We start from the raw sequence: 27,962 nt of genomic DNA, 5'->3' as shown, positions 1-27,962 counted from the left end.
ACAGACACAAGGCTGTGTTTTTAAGTATATGAGCTGATGCTTTAATGAGGCACTATATGTGTATTTGCCAGAGTACAGTGGGGATCTCAGAAGAAACTTCTTGAAAGAAATAGAGAATTATTTACCTGTTTTGGAGCCCAGTGAGAATGAGAGACGCAATTTTTTCCCCCTTCCTTCCTTTCCTTTTCCTCCCTTAAAGAGCAATAAATAATGCTCCACATCTGAAGAAGAGGTTTAGTATTTGTGTGGAAAAAGGATATTGTTAAAAACTTCAGCCTGCCATTCTTCCTAAAGTTACTATTTGCCATAAACTGCCTAGTGTTAAGATGTCAGATTTCCTAGCCCTCCGTGGACTTGGAAAGGATACCTATCCTACTGTGTACCAGCCATTACTGAAACTACTGAGCTTTTGCAAGCTAAAAATGTATTTAGAAAATAATGTATATATTGTGTTTCTCCTGATACTTTTTTCTGCGAATGAAGTTGTTCCTCAGTACACTTCATTATAAAACCTTTAATTTCTAATGCAGAATCACTGTCTTGGAGTGAGCTTCACTGCTTTTCTTAATATCTTTTCTTGACTGCAGTATCACCTCTTCATCTGCATACTCTTAAATCCTGTGTAATGATCTGGTTTCATGTGGGTGAGACAGATGATGTGCTACAAAAACCAGCTTTTACATGTTACAGAAATAATCCCTTTCAACAGGGAAAACATTGCCTAGAGGGACTTCTTGAGAAAACACCTCATGAGAAATGCTAGCATGACTGGTGTCTGTTACAGGTCCTGTTAGCACGTCTCTGAAAAGGATAAAGAACAAAAGCAGACTGAGATCAATTTGTTTTCACAATTCCTTCCATAGATGTTTAAGAGCAGAGAGCTTGGCCATTGGAAGAGCTTGGGTGAGGCACACAGAGGTGTTGGGAAAGGAAAGGAGAATTAACAGTGTGCAGTTTGCTGTCCTGTAACCTCCTTCGTGCCTCTCGAGAATGCCAGTTCAGTCTCGGGTGCACCAAACTGGCTTAATTTCCTTTAATGAAGTTGTATTAAATTCCGTGCAGTATCCAAACTCTCCTGTCACCAAGCATCTTTCCTGGAGTGAAAAGCTCTACATGGGGGTGAGGCTTTGCAAGACCTGTGTGATGGTGGGCTCCTGAAGGCATGTTGTTGGCATGAGAGTCTGTGAGTTAGTCTGAAGAAGCCTAGTGTTAGATTTCATTCACAGTCTAGGCTGTAAATCACACGGTGCATTTAACTACCTTTGGATCAACAGAAGATCTTTTTCCTTTTGCTAGTGCATGGGTTTGATTGTTTGTTATTCCAGGTGTGTTTCTTCATTTTCTTTCAGTATTTATATAATGTCATTTATATAACCAACAGTATCTGGGAAGAAGTACAAGTCATAGCTGAAAAATAAAAACCACACAGATCCTATGTGTCAGGTTTTTTGATGTACTGAAGTTTTTGACTTACGATTTTCCGGCCAGTTTCGGTTTTTAATAGGTTAACGTAAGCTGAGGGTGGAGGGTACAGAGGAAAGTAAATCCTTGGTATTTATAATGTGACAATAAGAAGAAATACATAAGGTAATTTTCTTTCCTCTGGTTCATACCAAGGTGAAGGTAAAGCATTTCATGAGTAATCAAACTGTTCTGAGCCAATTGGAGACAAGGATTCATGTACTTTATGCTGAAGATATGCTAGAGAGGAAATGGGGAGGTTTTTTCCTTTAAAATAGTCTTCAATTTCTGTTAAAATTCTTGTTCCAATAAAAAGCCTAAGTCTAGCAAACATAAGTGATCTACCACTGGTGGCTGTGGAGCAATTTTCCCTGGGAAGATAAGTCCCAGTCCTTCTCACTTCTCCTCTGCAAGCTGGAGGTTTATATTTCCCAAGGCACTTGTGAGTTTGGAATGTGAAAACATGGATTTTATTCAAGTGTGAAATCATGATTTTAGGACCAGTGCATTATGACCCTTGGTTTTTCTCACAAGGCCTGTTTGTGATTGCATGAAACAGACTACAACCAATTCTAAAAACAAACAAGTGTGCCTGCTGGCATTTGTGTTAACCTCTTTAGTGTAACAATTAGTTTAGTAAACACAGTCATTATTTTGGTGTCCTTTTGCTACACTGGAAAGAAGTATCTAATTAACTGAGTGAAAAAATTCATCTACTGCTCTGAATGTTACAAAAGGCTGAGTTAATTCTCGGTCTGAGAGTATTTAACATTGTGAGTAGAGCTAATTAAGCTGTTAAGCTGACATGAGGAAAACACAAAACCAAGATCCCCATTCTTGGCTCGCATTCACAACACAGCTGTATTCTTGGACTTTTTTAATATGACTTATACATAAGTACATAGTTTTTCTAATAAAATGTTTAATTAAACAGAATGAAGGTCTGCTAGGTTTAAGTTGTTGGTGCTTTTCTTGGTCTCCCAAAAGATGACAGCATTGAATCTTATGGTTATGTCCTGCTGAAAATACCCAGAATAGCTGTATATGTGAGTGCTTGTTGTTTGACTTGAAGCAGTATTGTTCTGGCTAGAGCAGTGTTGTGTATGGAGTTTGTACTACAGATGTGTTTCAGGGTCTTCTCCCTTGCTGGGGGTCCTGCTCAGTTTGCTGCCTCCGGGTGTAACTGAGTTAGTTATAAAACCAGCAGCACCAGTATGGCTGTTCAAAGACACCATGTTTCAGAAGTTAAAAGGGTTTCATTAGTTGAGTGATGCGTGTTCACTGTATTTACAAAAAAATAACAATTTCTCCCAAATATTCTAATATTTCTCAAATACCTTCCTTCATGGATATGCTTAAGTCTGAGACATTTAGAATAGCTCTCAGAAGAAGTGCATGGTTGCAGCTGTGTGATGTTCTCTGTAATGGCAGCTATATGACTTGTATTCGGGGCAGTGATCAGGACTTGTGTGTCTCCAGTATGCTACAAGGCTCTGAAATGCAAGATGCTTTCCAGATCCTCTTCTCGTACTTGGAAAGGCTTGAGTTCACCACAGGTGAACTCATGTTATTCCTTCTTAAGCTTTCAGGTTACCAAAAGAATGTACTACTGTTGAAGAGTGTACTTGACGGATATGTAGTCTGCTAGACAGCGTCCATTCTGTAGTTTTAACTTACATTGCTTTTGTTTTGCTTTAAACATCCACAGTGTGCTGCTGCTCTTCTCCCTCTCTGTCCCACTGCACTGTGCTTTGGGAGAGGAGCAGGGCTGAGGAAATAGGAGCCAGGCAAGGGTGAAGGGCCCTTAAGTGTTCTTCACACTTGGCTTCCTCTGGCAGCATCCATGTATCAGGACTGCGACCATCTGCAGGGTGTGGATGATGGATTTCCATCCCCCCTGTCCTGCCATCTCTCTGCTTCTGGGAATGGAGTCCTGGTGCAAAGATAGAGGAGATGCTTCCCAGTACTGTGATTGCAGCAATAAAAGTGCTTTGTGGATATAATAGCTGAGGTGTGAGCTAGTCAAGTTGGTGTTTGTAGCTTACAGAGTCTGATCTGTGCTGGCAGAGTCGTGGGGGGTGCAAGCAGAGGTAATTTCAGAGAGAGGTTATTACATGCTTGTAGAGCTGTGCAGTCTCTTTCAGATCAGGGACTTGAATGTGGTGCTGTGGGAGCTTGGACATGAGTGTAGCATTTGACCTTGGGAGGGAGGGTGAAGTGGTCAGAGGGGGCTGTATGAGAAAATTCAGCTGTGATGTGTAGGCTCAAGGAATGTAACCAGAGATCAAGGGACCAGCGTGTTAAATGAGAGGCTGGAGAACTGGACCAGGGTTTCACAGCAGGTGTGGGGAGGAAGAGCTGAACTTCCAGACCTAAAATGTTGGCAGGACTTCCATTAATTTGTTAACCACTATTCTTCACATTCTCTGTTTTCTTCAGAGGATAATTATTTGCTTGCATTATTCTGCTTGGCTCACCTTGTGAGCACAGTGTGCATCTGCAAATAGCATTTAGGTTCAGCATTTGGCTTGTAGTGTTTTCCCACAAAAGACTTCAGCTCTGTTGTTTTTAAAACCTTCGTCAGCTCACAGCAGAGCTCATGAACGTGTGCTCTGTGGAAGATACAGGGCCAAAAAGGCTTTTTTGTAGAATGGTCTCTGAATCTCTAGAAAGTCTGTAGACACTTCTAAATGAGGACTTGGCAGTAGAAAAATAATGTTAAAGCAGACAGTAAAACAAGTTTTTAGAACAACACCTGTGCTTCTCTCAGACTGGTGGTATTGCCAGCAATGGGACATATGGCTGCTGAAGAATGAAGCTGGCTAAAGCCATCCCTGCTGCCAGTTATCCAGTGGGCTGCATCCAGCAGGTCCCCAATGCATTGCAAACATTCAGGAAGAGCATAAAGGCTTTTTATGTAGGGTGACTGTGAATAATGGATACTGTCCAGAAAAGAACTGCTGCGCATTGTGGTGTTCACTAATGCCTGTGCAGTCAGCAGGAAGGTTCAATGATAGATTTCTCTATTAACTGCTTACACAGTTAATAATCCAGCCACTGTGTGCACAGCAGGAGCGAGGTGGTAGAAGGTCCCTTCAGAGAGGAAAACTCTGATGATCTGCTTTGGGAGGTACGATGGTCAGGGTTGGGAGAGGAGAAGAGATGTCCGCAAAAGTAAGTACTGGGAGACAGCCTTTTCTCTTGACCTGAAAGGTGATGTTGCAGGAAGGTAGGGGTCACTTCACTGAATCACTTCAGGAAGAGATTACCTAAGGGGTACAGTTATCTGTGTGAAATTTTAAAAAGTCCACATAAATTGCTGCATCTCTCTCAAACAGTAGCAGTGTTGCAGGCAATGCTATTATTGCCTGCCTTCTTCAGGGCAGTATGTGGAGGAGGAGAGGGGGAAGGAAGGTTTTGGAAAGGGTTGCTGAGCTCAGAATGTGAGTCTGGCTGGATTTTGGACAGTGGTGAAGTTGAACTGGGGCGGAGGAAAGAAGCTGTCTTTCTCTTAGAGAATAGCTCACATGTTAAAGACTGTCTGAAAAGAAAATGCTGAAGATAGTGATTTGGTGGAAGGGTGTTGGAGATGTGTCTTTTGACTTCCAATCTGAAGTGAAAGTGATCCTGCATGATGCTTTGAAGATCCAAGTTCTTGTTACTTTCAAAATGAGTCCAGTGTTTGGGGGAACCCTTTCTGAGAAAACCCAAATTTTTGGGACAAGCCATTTAACGTGTAGAGCCTGGTAAAAAGACTAGAAATAATTTTAGAACAGAGGCTCTAGGAGCCAGGTAGGTAAGAAGCAACCTTTGGGCTTTGGCCTTGTTTGTGTGCTTAAAAACAAAGGGAAAGACTAAGAGACACAAGTAGAAATGGGGGGTGAATGTCAAAATAGATCACTACAGCTTCTCCTGCATACCAGCAAAGGGACTGAAGGAATAACCACTGGAAAAAGGTGTGTGCTTCAGGTGAGTGCGAGGAGAGTGGTCCTCTTTTTATGCCTGTATTTGTCTTCAGTAGCAGAAATTAGAATGCCTTTGTCGTGTAGCTCTGGTGTTAAGTCCCATTTTGCATCTTGCACACTGATCCAGAGCATGCTCAGGATACAATTGTGTTTTACCATAGAATTGCTCCAGGTAACACTGTCCTTTCATATTCTTCCTACCCTTGTGTTGTTTAAGTGGAGTAGAAGGACAAAGTGCCAAGAGCTTGGGGTTTGGAGGGTATTGGGAGTATTCATAAAGAACAAAGGTGTCATGAGGGAGAGAAGGGGAGGAACGCTAAGAGTGTAGAGCTGGACAAATGTTCATCCTTAAATGACTCTCTGCCCTACCTAACCTGGCAGGTATCTGAATGAACAGGAGAGTTTCTGAACTGTAGTTTCAGAAAGTTTTACCTATTATGTGACTTGCAAAAGATATGAAGGCTTCTTCTCTGGGGAGCAATTTAGTATACCAAAAGGAAAAGCCTAGGCTCATGGTTTTCAGGTATTTTCAATTATCCACAGTTAGGTTTAGTGTATGGATAATTTAATAACACTTTCTAGCTTAAAAACACTGCAAAATGACTAAAAGCAGGTAGAGATAATATTTTTAATACAATTTGAAAAGAAAATTCAGTTGTATTTCATATTTTGAAAATGCACAGACATCATTTGTGACAGGCTTGTAGAATATTACAGGACTAATTAAATGGAATTGATGATCGCTAATTTAGTTTCATTTGTAGATTACATGCACAGTAGGATGCACACATTTGTGCACTGTGTGTGTGGCACTGATTTTTGTTTAAGACAAAGCCATGGACTATGTCAGAGACAGTCTAAAACTTAAATGAGGTAAGACCTTTTCAAAACTGTCAGATGCATAAATTGAAAAAAATAGGTCACTTAAGTCACCAGTGTTATAAAAGTTGAGACATTGATTTTTAGCCTAGGCTGGGATTGTCATTTCAGGAAAAATTGCAAATGCTAGGCTGTCTTCAGTGAAATAGACAAATAAATATCCCTGGGTTTTGTGGGGTTTTTTTTGTAGCAGTATTTTTAGTGGGTTCTAGGAATTACATTTTTGTTGTTGTTGTCTGCTCAAGGCCTGCCTTTTAGTGGAAAATGAGAAAACATTCCTTCAGAACAAGGAATGAGAAGTTTCGTGCATTCAGCACTTGGATCCATAAGCAACCTAACCAGCCCTGTGAAAACAAGCAGAGCAGTGAGATCTTTTATTCACGTGGAAGAACTTGGGGATACTGCAGTTAGCTTCCTAGAAGAAAAGTGTTCTTTTAAACCCACAGAATGTATTTTGTAAGGGACAAAGAGGGTTGAGCTCCCTGTGGCTCAGAGAATGGAGGCAGCGTGTCGCATAAAGACTCCGTGAAAGTGGTAACTATTCATTGCAGCCTGGCTCTTACTAACACTGAGGTGGAAATGGCCTTTCTAAACTTGGTTAAGGACACACAGATCTGAATGTTGAGAGCTTGGATGTGCTTTGTTGACATCTTTATGTTGAATTCAGTGTGTTCTTATTGGGTTGGTGAAAGTGTGCCAGAGCTGGGGAAAGCAAATGGGGTGAGCTGGTGCTTTGGGATAATAACCTCTTCCACAGCATGATGGGGTGGCTGCTGGTGGTGACAAGCCCTGTCCCAGCCACCTGTGAGTAGAGCTGTAACCATTTTAAGGATAAGATGCTTTCTGTATTCTCTCTGAGTTAGCAGTAAATTGAATATAAGCACAGCTGGCAGGAATTGGCAAATCTGTGTGTGAAATGTTGTAGCTCTTCACTAGAGCACTTCCCTGTATGGTAATAGTTCCTTTGGTCTCCATTACTTAATTCACTTACCTGCAGGAGGGAACCATAGGCTTTGAAAAGAAAACTTCCTGTAAATTGTCATTTCTGATTTCATGCAAGAGATATTAGCTGCCCTGTCTTGAAATAAGTAAGAGCCATGTACCTTCAGCTGTGAGGCAGTAAAAATGAAGGACTTCTTATAACTTTCTATGAGATTAGAAATGATTTTTTACTACAGAGTGTAATGGTAAATGACATTGGACCTTATACACTGTCTCTTGGAGGGAGCTGGTGACACAGTGAAATAGTATGTGTATTGAGTGTTTGCATATGGGCAATTACGGTAAGTGTTTTTCTAGGAGATGGCATCTTTAGGAATTGCATAATAATACTGGGATGAATGCAGTCACCATCAGGTGAGGCCCATCTGCTCTGGTTTTGCCTCCTAAGTTTATTGGTGGCTGAGTGACTGACTCTGCCAGTATTATATGAGGTGAATGGGCTGGGAAAAATCACATGAATGTAATGGAACAGTGCCAGATCCCTTTCTTTGCCAAACGTATCCAGTCATTTGTGGAAATATGTGCTCTTCTGGTCTAAGCCTGTGTCATAAATTAAAATGAGCCTCTTCTCATATGCATGCTTTTATAGATATTAGCACTGTGATATTAGAGGCCGGTGGGTGTTCAATTCCTGTAGGTTTTCCCATCTCAGCATGTACAGAGAATAATTACTATAGTGCAAAAATGCTTTTTATGTATTGCTGAAGGAAAAGGGGCATGGCTTTGGGATGTTAGCATGTATGGTGCAGGAGCCTGCCCACTTCTTGTTTTACTGGGACTTGTCAGAATTTTTCACTATATTTGTGTAGGCAAATACTACTGCTGGGCTGTTTTATCAGGTTGTGGAACTGAGGGCTGCTTTCTGCTTAGAGAGGAACAAAAGAGATTACCATTCAAATTTATTAGCCGTTTATTCCAACCTTAAAATTCTTCATAATCTTTATGGAATGTTGTATATCCCTTAAAATAAAAAGGATGGAACAGAAATTTCACTGTTGTTTTATACTGGAAGTTTCTCTGAAATACACTGGAATGTTTAATGACCTCCAAACATTTCTGTAAGGAATATATCATCCCCTGTTGAATTCAATGGAATCATTTCATCAAACCATAAACCACAGGATTTTTACTAGCACCTGCATGAGTTTTTCAGAAGTGTCTCCTTTGTCCCATACTATCAACACACAGAAAATGAGTGAGCAGGTGGCAGCTCCAAACAGTTTTGGATTGGGAGAATAACAGTCTGGATACATTAGAGATGACTGTCACCATTCATCATCCCCAGTATGAAATGAAGGTCAGTGGAGTAGAAGGGATGTCCTTGATTGTGGTGATGAGGCTCATGGCAGGATTCCTAAGATAACAGAGAAGTGATGGGAAGAAAGTGTTAAAAACAAGGGGAGCATTCGTCCATGTGACCCCTGCTGTGTGTAGAGGCAGTGCAGGCACTTGTCCAGGTCAGATCACTTCTGATTGGGTAACCTGAGATAGCACTGTAGGTTTCAGGCAGTACTCACAGTTTTCAGACTGTGGGGTGACTGTTGGTTTTGCCACACAGATTTTAGTAGGTAACTGCTGTGTTTTACAAGGCTCCTTTTTACTTTGCTTCCCTTCCTACTGTGCACCAGAGGCGGATGTTTTCTTACAGACTGATACTCATTTCTTACTATGTTTACGCTGGTTTGTGAAAGACTACCTCAGTAGCCTTTGCATTTAGATTGGGATTCAGATTCCTTTTTGCTTACTTAAAATTACTTATCTGAATGTGAAAATGAAATTTGGGCTCAACTTGTGAAGGCATGGTTGATGAGTTTTCAGTGTTCAGATGAAAACAAGAGTGTATGAAAAATGAGGCTCCTTTCTGAGACAAGTTGAAGGCCTAGAACTACAGTTCACTGCTTTATCATCTCAGCCCTGATGCTGCAGCAGATAATTAAAATACCTCAGGAAGTCATTAATGCTGAAAAAAAATTTCTTGGTTTGAAGAAAGCATGTGACCGTATGGAAATCATTCTGTATAAAACTGAACTAGAAAATGCTCAGTGTCTGCTTCAGCTGCCTGCCATGCTGGCTAGCAGAGAAGAGCTTGAGCTTCAGCAATGGCTTGGACTTGAAAGGGAGTCTTTCAGACATTTTCTTTTTACCATATCTTGATAAGATGGACATTTTTGAAAATGATGACTGTGCAGTTGTAACTTAAGAGTCTGAGGCATTTGCAAAGAATTCTATTATAGTTTATTTTGCTGAGAAAATTGATGGGAGTGGGAATGAGATGAAGTGAAATTGGTAGAAAAAGGTTTCCAGGCCATGTGAAGCAATTGAGGTGAGATGGAATGGTGGTGCATTTCTGCCACTGGCCATCACTCTGCTCTCCAGTTTGTGCAGGCATCCTTCACTGGCTGCCATCTGTGTGCTGTAAACAGCCATGAGGAAAAAAAAGGGTCTGAAGGGATTTTGGGTATCATGACTGAGCTAGCAGGAAATCAAATTTGGCTCAGAGGGCCATTTTGTCATGGTAGCAGAGAGAGGAGGGATGTAGAAGCACACTGTGTATTGTGTGCTGGGCTAGCATTATATGGGGAACAGCCAGACGGAGCTAGAGTGGCACAAATCAAATAACAGTGACCTGGGAAATGGAAGTTTCATTTTGATGCCAGTAGCATGAGGTGCAGTACTGAATCATGGTGTCCTAGTTTTCTTTTTCTCCCCCCAATGTTTGTTTCATGTTTTCAGTAAAGCTTTAAGAAGTTTTAGCCGCAGCACAGACCATATCGTCTCTACCTGATTTAGTCAATAATTAAATAAATTTGTTAGGTAGAAAAGAGTAATAGAATATAGAAAGTACACAGATATGAGAAAACGAGGGTTTTCTTCCCTACACAAGATAAAGGCTGTCTTCCACCTTCCTTTCAAACACCAAAATTAACTTTCTGTCTTCTAGGGGTTAGCACCCCCCTTGTGTGTTTTAAGTTTTTAAAGGTGTGATGGGAGGCTTGTGGCAGTGATTCTTGGGTGGCCACAGAGGAAGATACAGTGGGTGTGTCTTCACAAGGACTCATTCCCCAGAGTGAAGGTGACATACGAGTAACAGTGGTGCTGTTCCTTGTAATCTCACATAATCCCTTGATCTTGTCAGATAGGAGGACTTGTGCATTAGACTAATCGTGATCAGGTCAGTGTCGAATGGCCTGAGAATTCAGATGTGTTCAAACCAGAATTCAGGTGTGTTCCAACCCACACTCAGTCTAAATGCTGTAAAAATTTCTAAACAATTAGGGATGATAAGCAGTTTTGTGATAATCAGTCTTTTCTACAGCTTGGCCTTTGTGTGGTTGCTGGGCTTTTGATGATCTTCTGTTTTCCTGTTTAAAGGGAATTTCAGCACTGTAGGAGGTCTGTGTCCATTAAAAGGGCTGAGTCATGATGACTTTTTTCTTCCTTCCTTTTATTTACTTGGATGTGGTACAAGTGCGCATGGATCCTGAAGTAGCAAAATGAATAGCTCACAGGAGAGCCTCATTAGTCTTGAAATTAAAATAATTGAGTTCTTTTAGCTTATTAGTGCTTAAGAATAGTCTTCTCTAAGTCCATTACCTCTGGGATAAAAGCCGTATTTGCAGCTGAATAAGCAGCATGTACAACATGACGTGCTGCTAGGGAAAGAGGCTTTCTTAGTTCTTCGACAGGCTCGTGTAGTAGAGAAAAACTGAATGACCTCAAACTGCATTCCTGAAATCCTCTTTACTCTTCAGTTGGCAGTCTGAGAATATTTCCATAAGTGGACTCGGGCTTTCTGGAGCTGCTCTCATTCCCTTTCCAGTACGGACAGTCAGTGATGTGGGAAAAGAAGCTCCTTCTGCCTGCTGAGTCCAATTCTATGATGGCAACACTCACTTGTTCTTAATGGGTTGAACCCTGGTTTTGGTGGAGTCATTGATAAAGAGCCTCCATCAAGAACCATTCCAAGTGTTAAAATAGACCAAGCAATGTAAAAATGTGTTGCGAGGAATCTTGCCAGACTATCTTTAAGCAACACATTTAACTCTCTATCAGCAACAAGGCACATAAAAATGATTTTTCTCGTTTAGTAGCTGAAATTTGTGACAATTTTACAGAACACAGTGCAGTAGAGAAGAAACTGAGATGGTGCTGTACTGGTTAGTACAAGAAACTTGAATACAGCAGGTCAATGGTAGTGCCTTTATACAGCTTGCATTTATTGGATGGATCCTTTTTCTGCAGTGGGAATGAGGGTAGTTCAGTAAGAAATTAAGATTAGTAAATTCAGGAGTTTGTAGTGGATGGGGGAAAACAGTTTTTAAAAGTTTAAGTGTCAAAAAGGACTTGGTGGTTATTGTTCTGACATCTGCTGTCTTACTTTCAAATGTCTGTTTGTAGCAAAGACATTGCACAGGACAGTGGGGACCCGGACAGACTGCAATTCCCTTGATACTTGTGTGGTATTAATAATGAAGGGGGACAGAAGCCCCAAAATCCTGACAGTGTCTATGATATGAAACTGTGTCCTTTCCCACCCTTTGGATAGATGCTGTAGCTGTCTCAGTTTAATAAGAGAGGATGAGAATCCTGCACGGCTGATGGTGACTGCCATTGGTTTGACTGGCACTCATATTTACAAGACATCTTGATCAGAAATGTCTAAAGCCTTGAATATGTGGTACAAAAAGGTGCATATCAGTTAAAAGGCCCTGAAACTCAGTGACAAGGACTGTAGACTGAATATTGGACCAGGAGTGTTTTCAGGCTTTGGTACTTGCACTGGTTTTCTTAGATCATGAAGCCATTTGCTTTTAAAAGTAATTGTCTCTATTCTCAGCTCTTCTTAGCGCTCAAAACTTTTTAAATCTTTGTATAAATGGGAACGCAAGCCTTTATCTTATCCTCAAGAGGGAGGTCATTAAATTGTGGTACTAATTTGTGTTTCAGAATGAAAATCTACTCAATCCCCTAGAGTGGAATATCATCACATCAGTTGATCTTTCCTGCTTTAAAGGGGAAAGAGAAAAGGAAAGAGACCTGGAGCGATCACTGATACAAACTCTTCTTATGAGATAGAAAAGGAGATGGTTTAGAGATGGGGGGTTTCTAATTCAGAGTCGTGGAAAAGACTTTTGTTCCTTAGCACAAACCCTGCTAAAAATAGGCGGATACTGTGGCTTCAAATGAACTTGCTGCTGTTTGTGTTTGAGTGACTGTGTGTTTATCATCTTGCAATTCAGTGGAGCTCTCAGGCTGGAGAGCTTTTCTTGTTCTGTTTTGCTAAGTGTAGTCCAGGGGGTCCCGCTTCTTGATTGGTGCTCTGACAGTGGATCATAGCAGTAGAAATTTTGATAATTTGCTTCATCCTGCATAGCTCTAAGTCTCACTTCAGACGCCTCTGCTGATGTAGGCAGGAAATTAATCTGAAAGTCTCCTCTCTTTTAAGTTTGGGCTGTTGCTCAGTGGCTCTCTCAGTTGGACTGGGTTTTCATAATGTATATAAATGTTTGTTGGCTACATACCAAGTCTTTGTGAAAGGTTCCTAGCTGGGTAGATGGGGCCTGGGATGTGAGACCCTGGCTTTTATGCACCTGGGTGCATACACAAATAACAGTTTCTGAACAAAAATGGAAATTGCAGCAGTATAACTCTTTTCCCTTCAGACAAACGTTTCCGAGGACAGCTGTTTAATGAAAGGCCTTGGAATGGCTGAAATCTTGCCATTCCATGACAGGAGCCCTTCATTTCCATCCCTCATGAACCTCCAAAATCTGCCTGTGAGTCTAGATACCTTTTTTTGGGTTGCTGTGAGACAGCAGCCGTTTGCCTGCTGCTTGCTTTCCCCGGGGTATCCGTCCAGCCACGTTAAATGACTCAGCTGGTTTGTGTTCAGTTCTTCCTTAATTGTTGTAGATCTAAAATGTAAAAAACACCAAAATTGGAGGAGGAAACTAATGGAGAGAGCTCCAAAGCTATAAATATGAGTTGCTGTCTGTCAAAATCGATGCTAACATTTTTACAACATAATTTGATTGATGTAACACTTCAAACAGCAGCCTTGATCAGGATGCTTTTGTGAACAAGATAATTTATCTCAGCAAATGCGTTCACATAAATGTTTTAAAATGAAAGGCGTGATAAATCTGTCTAGAGCCTGCACACTATAGAGCTGCCAAACCTGCCACCTGTTAAAGATTTTAATGAACTGTTCTGTATTTAATAGAAAAAGTTTAATTAATGTTGTCACTTTCCTTTGCTGAGACTTCCCTTATCTCAGGCACTCGAGATATCATGTAGCAAATGCTTCTGAGTGGAGCAGGTCTGGTGTTGCTCTGATGTTTTAATTAGAAGTTCAGCAAACTAGTGAAGAAGTCAGTAAGTCCTAAATGTGGCTCTTGTGTGGCACAGCCATAAGGATGGGCCTTTTGTCCAAAGCCACAGGGAGACTGTGTTTTGTTGGGAGCCAAAGGATGCCCAACCTCATGTTATGTTGTTAGATTAGTGGGAAATTAGTTCCTCTGGATTTTCTAAATGGAAGATACGTTTTTCAGAGTAAAGCAAAAATGTATCAGGATGTTAATGCTTCCGTGTGAGAGAGAGAGAGAAAGCCTTTGAATGCATTAAAACCTCTAAGACATGGGTTGGTGGAGGTTTTTCTGCAGCAGTGGGAAAAGTATTCAACAGTCCTTCTCCATCTCTCTTGTAGACCATCTTTAGGTACTGGAAGGCTCCTGTAAGGTCTCCCCAGAACCTTCTCCTCTGAGAAACCCCAGCAGGATGCTTTTTCCTGTGCTCTTCAATGAATTCCCACTCTTTTTTTTTCATCCAGAAGCGTACTGGATACTCGCTGTGTAGGTCCTTGATTGACTTCAATCTACTGTGGATGTGGAAAACATTTCTGGCTTAGTAAACAATACTCAGCTTTTAGTTAAGCTATGCAATGACCAGACTGATGCTCACTGATGTAGAAGGGCAGAAAGGAGCTAGAAAAAGGAAAAGCAGTGGGTAAGGAGGTAGAATATCTGCAAGGGAGAAAACTGTGTAGAGAGATTTGTGAGGTACATGGGCAAAGTTAGGAGCACGATCAGTAGTAGCCACTGGTAGCAGCACCAGCGTTGCAAAATTGTACCCTTTAAAAATAGTAATGAAACGTCATCGATTACCTTCATTGTGTATTCTGGCTTCAGAAGGCATCCTCAAGCCAGTGGCTCAAGTGGATATTGGAATTCAGGAGCTTTTCTGTTTTTCTTTTGGCTGAGCTACATTTTGTCCCACCAGACAAAACAGTGTGATAGTTTTCACAAACTGCTATAAACTTGAGACACACCCTTCTTTTTCTTGCTACATCCTAATCGGTACCTGGGTTTCCCATGAAGATCCCAGCTCCACCTGTGGTCACTATGCTCTGTAGCTGTGAGCATGCCAGAAAATGGGGCCACTTCTGGTTCATCTCCAAAGTAAAGTTTTTACTTGCAGTTTGGTGGGCTGACTAATTTGACGTGTTTGCCCTGTGTTTTCACTTTGGAGAAAACAAATGTGCAGCAGAAATAAATGTGTGTCTAGAAATGCTTAAGGCTTCTGGAGCTGTCTCTCAAAAAAAGCAGATTCCAACGTGTTGACAGCAGATGACTGGTATAAACTACATTTTCTTAATAGCTGGAAGAAAGGCCGCTTTTCAACAATAACTCCAGGCAGGGAGCAGCCCAGTGGCCAGAATATTCCTGTGTTTGCCAGAGAACCTGCAGCTTTGTTTCTGTTCACCTGCTGTGTAAACACTGCTTGGTTTCTCCTCTTCCATAAACTGTTTTTCATCCTCTGCTTTTGTAAATGCTTCTGCAGTTTCTCCTGCAGACCGTGAAGGCCTTCATGGTCATTTATATTTTGATAACTTATTAAAATAGCAACATGGAATCTAAGGTATTTATATTAATACAGTTGGAACAGAGCAGCTGCTGGAGTGCAGTTAATAATGCTGGCCTCCAGTCACCCTGATTCCATTTTTACTCCAGACTGTCTGGCACTCAGCAAGATACACCCCCCTCAACAGGTCTGCAGAAAGCTTTGTCACACTGTCTTGTGGAAAAGCAGAAAAATGATGGCTTGATATTTAAATATGTAAAATTAAAAAAATTTGTAAGAAGTCCAAGTACACTCAGTTATTCTTGCTGTACATTTACAGAATGTTGTAAAATACCTTTGGTGATGGTATTCAGAGAACAGTGTAAAAATCTAGATTATGAGAATCTTATTTATTCTTAGTGAAGTAAGTGCTATTTTGAGACAGCATAATCTTGAAAAATATTGGCTATTTTTAAAAGATATCTCTAATTTAAAAGGTCAGCCTCCCTGCAGACCCTGCAGATCCTGGTGCAGGAGCATGTCTTTCTGGAAACCTTTACATACAGAGGGAGAAGCTCTATAGCTCAGCTTTGGCTTTGGTGTGATTTCCCATAGTGTCCTTATAGCCAGACTGCTGAGATAAAAGATGGAAAAGTGGACTTTTTTTTCCATGGCAATCTTTTGAATATAGCACCTTCCAGCCTGTTACCCTATGACTGTGTGATTTTAATCCTGCACGTGGTAAATTCCTCCTGCAGTAGCAAACTGTCGAAAGAGATATCCAAGGGGAAACAACAGGTTAATTAAACTAGCACTGAGAGGAATTGTTTGTGGTGGTCCTTGAGTGGTTGTTGCCTTACCCTAAGTTGCTTTGATGGTCCACATCAGTTCACGGAGTTGAACTGTTGTCAACAACTTGACACAGCTTGAAATAGTTCTGAATGCAGGTTGTGCCAGTAGAAGATTATGAAGAAACCACATGTATGCAAAAACCCTCACCCAAACGTGTGCAAGCAAAATTGCAGAAATGTGCATGTATTCTGCAGAACTGAACTGATTCACTGGTACTCGACCTAAAACTAATTCCTGCTAAACCTTGCCTTAATTTTGTAATTATTTAAATCGGGGGTTATCTGGCATCTTTTCTTACATAGGTAGTAATTTAAGCACTGTCCTCGAAAAACTTATGTTACTAATACAGTAATAAGACTAATAATAAACAGCTAGATCTCATGCAAAAGCTATAAAAATGTGTGATTCAGCTCAGTTATAAAGATGAGAAAGTATCCAAGAACTCCAGTTCCAAATTGGAAACAATATCACTGAATGAATGAAGCAAATGAAGGTGCTGAACTAAAAGTAAAATGTGGCAATATCTACTGCACACAAATAGTACTGCAGCAGAAGTAATTTGTAATCAGGGAATCCGAGTTTTCCAGTTGTGTTAATTGTTTAGATGGCACCTATTTTGTGTAGATAGCACAAAAGACATGACCCTAGTCTCCCCTGAGATAGAATCACTGCTGCTTAATGTAATCCCTTAAAAAAGGACCAAGAGTATCTTAACAGATGCCAGAAAGCTAAATGAGCTATTTATTCTGTGTGATTGTGGTATTTGTGGTGTAGTAGCACTTTTTAAGCCATGCTCATAAAACATTTACTATATAGATTAAATATAAACAATGTATAGTTGTTAAACCAACAAGCAGTATAGTCATTAAAAGACCTTGCAAAACAAATAGATAACCCTTGCCATTAACCTCTGAATTTTTTCCATGTGAAACTGAATTTTTTTCTTCCCATAAAAAACTGCAGGATAACTTATATAAATTAGGCAGACTTCCCTGGAATGTTCTTGCTTGTCAAAAGCTGACAAGAATATTTGCACAGGAAAAAAACCAACTTAGGTGGAATTGTAATCCCATTTCCGTGTCTCTCTGCCAGCTTTTTCATGCTGTAAAAGTTGCAGTTTATGTGTAATTTTTAGGAAATCTGCGTCAACTTCAACCTTTACTAACATTGACATGGAAGTGAATTGTCCTAGGTGGGATAGTTGGCCATATACAGGTTTCCTGGAAAAAACACAGAGTTGGCCTTGTTCCATGGATCCAGCCTGTTCGGATCCCTTTGCAGTCTTCCTACTCTCCAGCAGATAAACTCCACTTGTAGCCAGCTGGATTTAACTCCATATACACCCTTTTCTGTGCCCAGCCATCCAGGCAGTTTTTTAACCCAGTGAAGAGTGCTTCCATCTAAGCCAGGAGCAGCCAGTTTCTCCAGGAGAATGCTGTGGAAAGCTCTGTTAGAGGTTTTATTAATGTCTTAGATAAACATCTGCAGCCCTTTCCTCACGCACGAAGGGCTTCTCCTTGTCATAGAGGGAAATCAAGTTGGCCAACCTGCCCTTCATAAATCCATGCTGGCTGATTCTGATCCCAAAGAAGGGATTGAGTGCATTAGCCTTTTCTTCATCCTTTGTCACTACGTTTTGCCCCCACATCCAGTAAAGGGTGGAGATTCTCCTTAGCTCTGCTTTTGTTGCTAATGTATTTATACAGTCATTTTTACTGTCTTTTACAGCAGTAGCCAGATTAAGTTTTAGTTGGGCTTTGAGCCTTCTAATTTACTCTCTGCATAACCTCACCACATCCTTGTAGTCCTCCTGAGTTGCCTGTCCCCTCTTCCAAAGGCCATAAACTCTCCTTCTTTTTCCCTTTCAGCCAAAGCTCTCTGTTCACCCAGGCTGGTGGTTTTCTCCACCAGTTTGCCTTTTGGCATGTGGGGACAGCCTGCTTCTGCATCTTTAAGATTTCTTCCTTGAACAATGTCCAGCCATGCTGGACTCCTTTGCCCTTTACGACTGTCTCACAGGGGACTCATGTCAACCAGACTTCTACACAGGCCAGAGTCTCTCTCACAGTGTTGCTGTATCTGTCCAGACTGTCACTGGAGAGCTCTGTATATAAATGAGAGGTCATAGTTGAAATTTTCCCCTTGTCAAGTATTATCCTTTTGGGGAATAATTGCATTGTTTTGACCTGGATGTTCTCAGGATTGGAAGCTGGTAAATTTCCTTTGCAGAAGCTATCTGTAAAGCAAGACTTGGTCCTTTGTGTTCTGGTGCTTTATTGGCTTTTTATTTTGGGAAAATAGTTTCATCTAATTAAAAGCTGAATTTCTTACTGACTGGAGCTATTGGAAGTATTTTTCCTGTAGTAAAAATCTGTAGCAATTCAGTAATGCCCAGTTCCATTTTTATGTGTTGATCAAATTTTAATGACCATTGCAAAGCCTAATTTTATCAAACTTCCATGCGTGCATGTAATAATGATCTCAGCTTATATTCATGAGTTCTTAAACTCAGTGCGCTCTCTGAATTTATTTATGCATCTTATTTTTTTTTTTCTTTGCCTTTGGAAAATACCAAGGATCATTTCTGTGAGGAATATGACAGCTGCAGAGTGCATTCCCCAGGAAGGCACCTCCTGCCCCTGAACCCTGTGACCTCTCCTGTTCTCTTACCTGAGCTCAGTCCTGTCATACCTGTCTCTTCTCTCTTGCCCTTACCAGAGAAGTGAAAACCATAGGCATGCAATATGGATCTATCCTCTGGGTTTAGGCAAACTTAATTTTTTGTGCTGTTAATAGCTTAACTTGGTATGAGCTTGCTTTCTCTTATGGGACAAATAAGGGAGTTTTTTGTCCAGTGCCTGCTCAAGCCAAGATTGCTTCATTCTTGAGGAAAGAAGTTTCTCTCAGGCAGAGAAGCACTCAACCATTATGTGAAATGTCTGACAGGAGAGAAGGAGAAAAATCTTTAAAGAAACTGTAATCACATAATCATAAAACTGTCATCTCTGTCTCTCATGGCAGAATAAATGTTTTGGTGCTCAATATCAGGCAAACAATATAGATGGTATTCACCAACACAGAAAAGAATTTACTTCTTTTTTGGAATATTAAGCTGTCAGGTAGCTTTGAACATTGCTTTAGGTAAAGGAAAAAAAGATCTCTTTTAGGCTCCTGTTTGCAGAGTTTCTGAGAACTAAACAGTAGCTCTCATTCTTCAACAGAAACAAACTCTAGAAATGTGTTAACTTAGTGGGACAAGAAAAGTCAAATGCAGCAGTATTCATGCCAGAAAATGTATGCTGTGTAATGGCTTAATTTCATCCAACCAACCCTGAGGGTTTCTTGTCATTTCTCTTTCCTTCTCTATCTTCATTCCTGGCACGCTACCCCCTAAAATATGAATAGTCACCCCTAGCCATTGTTTTCTCCTTGTATATATTGCAAAATTGTAAATGGCTGCAATAACTATGAGGCAAGGAGTGTATCACCTCCTGCAGTAAATGTACTTCTTCCAGTGCTTTGGTTCCTTAAGTGGTATAAAAATCCATTCTTATGGTAAAAATTAAAAATATCTGCACTGACCCAGGCTTTGGAGCCAGCTGGAGAACTTGCTCAGGCCCAGTTTGAAATGCAGATATCTCTGCGTAGGCAGTCAGATGAAAGGGCTGGCTTTCAGAGCTGCTGTGCCCTTTTGCAGCGAGTGATTTCACTGGGATCTTGGAAATCAATTGTAATGGTGCAAGTAGAGTTGAACTTCCAGGAAGTTACTGCAGTCAAACTGCTTGGTAGTGAGCACAGTGCAGGTTTCATTCACTACTGACCTCAGTACGAGTGGATCTCTGTCTGTGCTGTCAGTCTTCCTCCTGACCTCATGTCTGAGGCTCCCGACAGTGCAAAGGGCTCACTTGGACTTGGCACCTATTTTTGTGGTAGCTTGCAAGCAGAAACAGCACCATGAGGAACAAGAATTTATAGATAACTGATAACAGCTTCTATGTTCTTTCTCCTTCTGTGCTATGCGGCACTTACGAATTCACGAGACAGGTGCACATCTGTATATACTTTATATAGAGGTATACTTGTGCATATGTATCAGATGTGTTTTTTAATTTACGTTGATTAACAGGCATCTCTGTGAAATACAGTAGATGCCTTTCTAGCTGTGACCTTGTAAATACTAGTGGTGTTGAGAGTATTAGTCACTAAAAGTAGTATTTTTCAGTTTAAGATGCCATCTGAGCTGAAGTGCTCTGTTATTTCCAAAGTATGACAGCCCAGACTTTCCAGAAGCAGCAACAGTGACAAAAGAAACCACAGAACACTGCTGTGCTGGATGTGGCTGTGAATCATACAGAAAGACACAAGTACTCAAAGATCCCTTCTGCCTCTTCATCCCCTCCATCAGCTGCCTCTTTCCTGGCTGATGACCTTCTTGCCTCTCTGAGAGCTGATGTGATGGGTTTTCCATGAAACCAGAAAAACAGATATCGTAAATGCAGCAGCTATCTTGAAAGTCAAAGTAGAATTCAGTGATCTTTGATAAATAATCAAAGCTGGAAGCGCAGGAAGTACATGTGATATAACTGCTGGTGCTGTGTACTTCTCAACTTTTTTAAGTGGTAGCAGGACAAACTACCAGCAAGCAAATAGCCCCGGGGAAGTGTATTAGGATAAAACCTGAAAACATTATTTTGCCAAGAAAGCAGTTAATTGCCTTATGTCTCTATGTGTTTTTTGAGTAAAATCCTTCAGAGGTATTGAAAATCATGTGTTTGTCTTCACATTTGCCAGTCTGTATCTTCTGAGTACTGGAATTCCCTGTATCAAAAGCCTTCTTGGGCAAAACCTGGTATCTCTGGGAAAAGGTGGTAAGTCTGCTTCAGGAAACCAAGTTTAAACAAGGCTGGGGAAAGTGTAGCTAGGGCAAAGCGATGGAGCAGAGGTGGCAGGAGGGACAGGGTTGCTTCGCTATTGCAGTGTGTTACACAGAGCATGCAAACAGAAATACCATCTGTCAGCTGGTCCTCATGAAGCACTTGTGCAGTGGCCATCCTGTCTCCTCTTCCGTGCTTCCTCCTGAAGTTCAGCTGCTGAGTGGTGCTGAAAATGTTCTGAGGGACCAGCATGGGATAAAACATCTATTTGAGCAAGACTGTGTCGTGCTGTGAGACTAATCCAAAGTAGATGGATGTCATTCTTGCTGCACTACAGTATTTTATCAAGCACTTAGTTAACAGAGCAGTATCTTTTCTCAAGTTAAATGCTTTGTATATGCAGATTTTTGATTTTAACAAACATGGTGTTGCTTTGCTATTTAGGAGATCTTTGGTTTGAAGCAGCAGTGTGCTGTAGAAAAATCCATGTGTGTGAGAATCTCTTTGAAAGTGGGCTTGATATTCAGTGAGGGAAAAGGCCAGTGTTTCTTGAGCAACCCAGATTTCTCCTGCATGCTGTGAATCATCCTGAATGCTCAGCTAGAGAAGCAGCACTGCTTTGGTAAGGACAGAAGTGTTGGAAATGGAAAAACAACTCGGGCATACCACAGCAGGAGATCTGCAAAACACTGCTGACCTGATGGAGGCACAGCCTGCTAACAGAATGGCAGTGGGAGCCAGGCGGGACTTGGGCCAGGGCCACATTTTTGTCCCACTTCCCTTTTTCCGGTATTTTTATAGACTGTGTGTCTTGGTCCCTGCTGGCACCATGCTTTCAAACCCCCCCCCCCCTTTTTGAAAGCAAAATAATAATAATCTGATCCAATCAGGAATCTTGGGTTTGGATTTTTTGAAGTGTTTTGAATGAGCTGTAGACTTTGATGTGAAGCAGTGTGAAGCTGCCTTATTATGGAACATTTGCATTCACTCATGCACTGACACCCAAGTCAAAACATGTACTTCCTCTGGAAATCACCTTCCTCTTTTATATGCAAATTACTATCTTGTTAGGTGTCTAAGGCTATATAGTTGGTTTTCTCTTACTTCCCCGTGGAATTAGATACTCAAGGCAGAAAGCAGAGCTTGGACTTGTTCAAGCTTTGCAACTGACTGATAGCCGCCCATACTCTTGGGGCTACCCTGGCTGTAAGGATGGGCCTAATGTTGCACCTTAAGGGCCCAGAAAGGTGATTGAGGAAGGGGACCAGCAGTGATGTGGGGACTGAGGACCCCATTTATATCAGATACCCCACAGCCAGGGCTTTGTTAGAGTGCAGATGTGTTCCCTGTGCGTCAGCTGCTGAGAAACTGAGCAAAGGGACACTCCAGACAGCCTCAGTACAGTCATGTAGACAGCTACAAAACTTAGCAAGGGGAAGTGTTGCTGTGTGGTGAAGGCAGACAGATGGGTGTGAAAGCAGACAGAATGGGAAGTGAGAGAGCTGCAATTGTTCTCTTAACGCTTTCTCCACTAGAGTTGGGCACCCAGGTGCATGTTGCACAAACAAAGCTATTTTTTTTAATTTAAAAAACCCCTCACATATGTATATTGAAGTATTTCATATGCACTGATGTTTGCAGTAATAGTTCTGGAAATAGACAGTAAAATAAAATCACCACTTGAGGACATTTTCTTTTTAAACCACTGCAATATTCTGTATGGTGTTACTGTCTGGTTTCTCCTCATATTAACTTGGCTATTGTGTGTGGCTTTAGGCTTTACATTTTAGTAGATGAAATAGGTTTCATCTATGAAATTAAGGTGCTAGGGTTATAAATGTAGCAGTTTTGTTTCTGTGTTCTCAAAAATCTGTTACTAAGAGAGCTCACTGGAAATGGTAAACATCAGAAGAACATCAGAAGGCATCACACTGTATTGAGTCTGCAGGATGCCTGCTGCTAATGAGTTGACAGCAAAGTTGAATGCAGTTTTCATTTACTCATGAATTGATTTTAGTTTACAGTGGTGTAGGCTAGGTCTCGTTAATTTTGTGGTTTTGTTTAATTGAGTAGCAAGACCAATGATTAGCTTGAATATGTTGTATGCCTTCAGTGATGCAAGCTCCCAAGACAGTGACATTTAGTCCAGCATGAAGAGTGACCTGTTCACCCAGTGTCCTGGGTAGAGCTAGTTCTGGGTAAAACCAGCTCAATCTGAAAGTGGGCAAGAAAATTATACCAGTCTTAATGGTCTGTTACATGGGACAAAAATACATGTAGTTAAAATGGCTTTTAGAGATTCTTATTCCTGGTCTCCCATAAGTCTCAGAAAAAATGTATTCCTTGTTTTTCTCAAAAATCTGTTATTCCTAGTTTTTCTTCAGGAGTTAATATGAGCAGTTAAACTACATTGTGACTTACCTTTTCCTGTTCATATAACCATTTTTGTTTATGACATTTGTCTTCCCTAATAAGGTGTTTCACAGAAGGCTTTGGAGAGTGACATCTATTAACAGGTGCTGTGTGTGGCAGGAGTGAAGGAAGACAGCTCCGAGTGGAGCTATCGGACCAAGGCACTTAATGCTTCTGATACATTTGTATTTGCAGTGAGTGGGGACATCTGCCCACAACTGCTGATACCTGCTGCTTGTGCCACCTCAGCAGAAAGCTGTGCTGTTTCATCTGCTTTCATGGTGCTTTGACAAGCATCATAGTGTTTAACTGAGGTGATTTTGTATGTTCTGGTGAAATCCCTGTGCACCCTCTCTTTGCCTTCCTGTGAACAGTGTTTTTGCTGGCACACAGCACTGACAAGTTGGTATAGAGCCCAGACTCCACATCAGCTGGTACAAGTACTGATTTTGTGGAACATTTGTTACCTGTTCCTTCAGGTGACTTTTCCCTGTTGGTTTGTAAGGTCTCCTTTGTGAGAAGACTGTAGTGTTTCAGCTTGTCTTGACTTTCCAATAGCTGTAAATGGTTCTGCTCGAAGATTGCAGGTCATAGCAATGAATTCTGGGATATCAAAATTGTTGTTTTTCACGTACAGGGATATCTTTAGTGCTGCTTAGATGAGGGGTCTGACATCTTTGGGTATTTGGTTGAAACTACTATGGAAAACAGTGCTCCATATTGGACTCAATGATCCTTAAGGGGATAAGGACCTTACTTGAAATATTCTGTGTTTAAGATGTGTAAGTTATTTAAGTTGTTTACTTTGGAGATGGAGGCCCCATTATGCCATAATAGGAGAATATTACTAAGTAGGTGTTATCTCCCGTTAACAGTGGTGGAGAGCTTGTACCTAATACAATTCCTAGGATACTGCTCTGAAAATTTATCCCTGGACAGCCATCCCAGCATAATTTCCCTAAAGACTGCCTGATGACTGAGGTTGAAATGGTACTAGGAGGAGCTGTAATTTCTAAAAATGAAAAAGAGCTCTCAGAGGAAAGGGGTGCTCTATCCATCCCATGTATCCAAAGGGGAGGGAATAAACTGTGTCTTCAACACACCCCTAGAAATGTTTTGAGGGTTGCAGGGGTTGTTTTTGGTGACCAGTGTTAACAAAAACATGCACAAAATTCCCCACCTGCCCTCTTAAGGTAGTGAAATCGTAATAAAGGCATCCAGTGCCCATCACAGATTTTCTGACATCTCTCTGCCTGTAGCAAACACATCTTTGGACAGGACTCCCTCTGTGCCTGCTGTGCCTTAGCACCAGCAGCCTGGCACGCTGCAGCCACGGGGTTGGGAGTGGGATGTTTTCTCTGTATTTCTTCCCTGGGATGCTATGGGAAAAGGGCCCAGAGCAGAAGCTGGGTATGCCCTCCACAAAGTGAGGTTACTCTTCTGTCCACACCCCTTTTGGCTTTAGCTAAGAAGCCTGGCTGCTGAGTTCCCCTGCCTCACGTATGCAACTTCCTAGCTCTTCACTAACCCTTTAAGATTTTTCCTTGCAGAACAGTGGGATTAGTATATGTGATAAATACAAAAGTCTGCATAGCATCAAATACCCAAGAGGTTAAAAAAAAAACTAGAGCTGTTACCGAATGCCTCAGTTAATTAAGGGGATCTATCATTGTGGCTTTTGGGATAATCCCTCCTCAATCTCACTTTGCAGATCAGGTGCTCAGATGTTTACGGTGAAAAAAATCATGTTTAACCCAGTCCAAAAAGAAGAAGCATTAGTCTGTCAGAAGCATGGTAGCGGTTTTAATCCCATGTTTGTTGTTACTTTTTTTCTTTAGGGTACCATCTTTCTGCCTGGCAACAGAGTAATTGAGCATCCCTGCAATGAAGAAAGTCCAGGAAAGTTCCTTTTTGAAGTTGTTCCAGGTAGGATATTCTACTCCATATGAAAAGCCTTTGCAGTTTGTCCTCAGTGATGAATGGCCACATCTGTTAAGCCAGAACAGAAGCTGAAGGTGATTAATGATTCAATTTAAGGGGGAAATAAAGGTTTAATTTGTTAATATGTTGGTTCATAATTTTTTCATTCACCCCCGGGCAGCATAGGAAAAGGATGTGTATTTTATTTGTTAGTGTAAAGCAGAGTTCTTCAGGGCAAGGAAGTGCCAGGTCCTGCTTTTGGATCACAACAGCCCCATGTGGCACTATGGGTTGGGTGCAGAGTGGCTGGAAAACTTCTCGGCAGAAAAGGACCTGGGGTTGCTCACCAGCAGCTGAACATGACCAGCTGTGCCCAGGTGGCCAAGAAGGCCAATGGCACCTGGCCTGCATCAGCAATAGTGTGGCCAGCAGGACCAGGGCAGTGACTGTCCCCTGTCCTGGGCACTGGTGAGGCTGCACCTCGAGCGCTGTGTCCCGTTCTGGGCCCCTCAGTGCAAGAAGGACACTGAGGTGCTGGAGGGAGTCCAGAGAAGGGCAATGGAGCTGGGGAAGGGGCTGGAGCACAGGTCTGAGGAATGGCTGAGGGAGCTGGGGGTGGTTTAGCCTGGAGAAGAGAAAGCTGGGTGAGGACCTTATTGCAGGTAGCAAGTGACAGGATGAGATGAAATGGCCTCAAGTTGCACTAGTGGAGATTTAGATTAGGTATTGGGAAAGATTGCTTCACTGAAAGAGTTGTCAAGCATTGGGCAGGCTTGTGGAAGGGAAGTAGGGGGAGTCAACCATACCTGGAGTTATTTCAAAGATGTGTAGATGCAGTGCTTAGGGACATAGTTCGGTGGTGGATGTTGCAGTGTTGGGTTATGGACTGGGCTTCATTTTAAGTATCTTTTCCAAACTAAACAATTCTGTTTCCACATCCAGCCAGCCCAGTGTATTTATTCAATATGTTCTCTTAATCCCCATACTACTTTTGTGTGAATACACCTCATATTACGGCTATTTGGAAGGGCTAATAGATGGTAATGTCTATTGTTCTTGGTCTTAAACTATCTTAGTATCAGGGCACAAATGTAGTTGTGTTCACTGATCTGCCAATTTCTAATATATTGTTAAAGTGTCAGAAATGTGAAGTAGGCTTCAAAGCTTGATTATGAAAGATGTGCAGTAAGGGATTATTATGCAGAGAAAGCCAGTGTGGTATCTCTGAGGTTTAACACTCACCCCAATCTTGAATCAATCAGATTGGAAAAGTTTCTCACAGTGTCTTCTCAAAGTCTCTTTTTTATATGTTCAAAATACAGAAAGAAACTAACTTACTAGCATTGCAAGCCTGGAGTTGACTAAAATCTTGTTTCCGTTGGAAATTAGGAGAATTCTCCATATGTCCTGATTCATATGGCACCTTAATCTGTCTGATAATGCTGACCCTGGGGATGCGTATCCTTCATGCCCAAGTTAAGAGTGCAGTTGCTCTTGTGATTTCCCAAAATGTTTTTTTAGGCCACCTTTCTATGGAGTCAAGCTAAAAAGTAATTTGTAGTTACTTTTGGGCAGAATTCAGTGTTTATCTGGAGCATCCCTGAGAATCAGGTAGGCTTTTGTGTTTTGTTTTGTTTTGCTTGTTTTCAGTTCTGGGAATGGGGTTTTGAATGTGTTTTAGGATAGCACCAATGTATTAATTTCCCCCCTCCCCACCCCTTGCTAACAAGCATGTGGCTATAGAGATTTCCTACTGGACATCTTATGCCAGGGATTCATGATGAAAAGAAAAGAGTTTTTTGGGAAGTCAGGACATTTCATGCCACAGCACTGGTGTTTGAGGGATGAAATTAAAATGAAGACCCAGACTGACTGTGGAGGTGGCATCACAGTGCAGATGTGTAGTACTGAAGTAGAAGTGCCCACTGTGTTTTATGCAAAGATGAACTGAGCATTGCCACTGTCATCATGTCACTTTTGCTTCTCAAGGCAAGAATTTGTCAGCCTTCTGTAATGGAGCTGTTTGTCATCCGTCTCCTCTTAGTGACTCAGTATAAAAGTCAATTTTACAGGCTGACAGCAACAAAACCGAGCTCTTTGAGTGTAACACAGAAAAATGTATTGTAGTTAAGGTTCTGTTTAGCCTTTGTTAGCTTTCATATGGGAAATCAGCTATGTAGCACCAGGATCTACTTGGAGATTTTTAAAAATTTTGTCATCTTAACTGAGCATTGTGTTAAATATATGGTGCTGAAGCTCATGCTGCTCTAGCATTCTGTTTTCCCTGTATTAAAAGTTGAAGCAATTTTGGTTACAATCCCAAAAGCAAAAGTGACAAGTCCTCTTTTTGTCTATCATGTCTGTGGGCGGCCTGAAAACTTGTGTGCGTGTGTTTGTTTATTGGTAATACATGCAAATTATTTTGGGAATGTACGTGGGAGTAGGTTTATACTGTGAAACTAATACTCTGTATGCAGCCATCTCTGAAGATGAATGAAAAAAATGTGTGTGGAGGCAAGTATCTTGCAGTTTTGGTGCTGTAATTAAAATACAGATGCCTTCAATTTGCATTTTGAAAACATTCTGTTCATTCCCTAAGTCACTACGTGATTTAATACTTAAAACTTTTCCTTTTTAAAAAAAATTTGGTGTGCTGACAGTTAATTTACAGGAGGGAGACTTTCTCCTGTACAGCACAAGGCCCATGCCACGCTTCTGTGTGGGAGTTTTCTGTGCTGGAGTCAGTGACCATGAAAGG

General features: G+C 41.3%; 1 protein-coding gene across 1 annotated transcript in view; it reads left to right on the top strand.

Moving 5' to 3' along the window:
• ARHGAP24 (Rho GTPase activating protein 24) overlaps nucleotides 1-27,962 on the top strand; it is a 184,565-nt gene that overhangs the window by 40,741 nt on the left and 115,862 nt on the right. The window contains exon 3 of the mRNA XM_082281706.1: nucleotides 25,123-25,210. Coding sequence (XP_082137832.1) covers nucleotides 25,123-25,210 — 88 coding nt within the window. The remainder of the gene's footprint in view (nucleotides 1-25,122; nucleotides 25,211-27,962) is intronic.

This window comes from Coloeus monedula (genome assembly GCF_965178545.1).
Source record: "Coloeus monedula genome assembly, chromosome: 5".
NCBI classification, from domain to species: Eukaryota; Metazoa; Chordata; class Aves; order Passeriformes; family Corvidae; genus Coloeus; species Coloeus monedula.
This window is presented reverse-complemented; position numbering and strand designations above follow the sequence as displayed.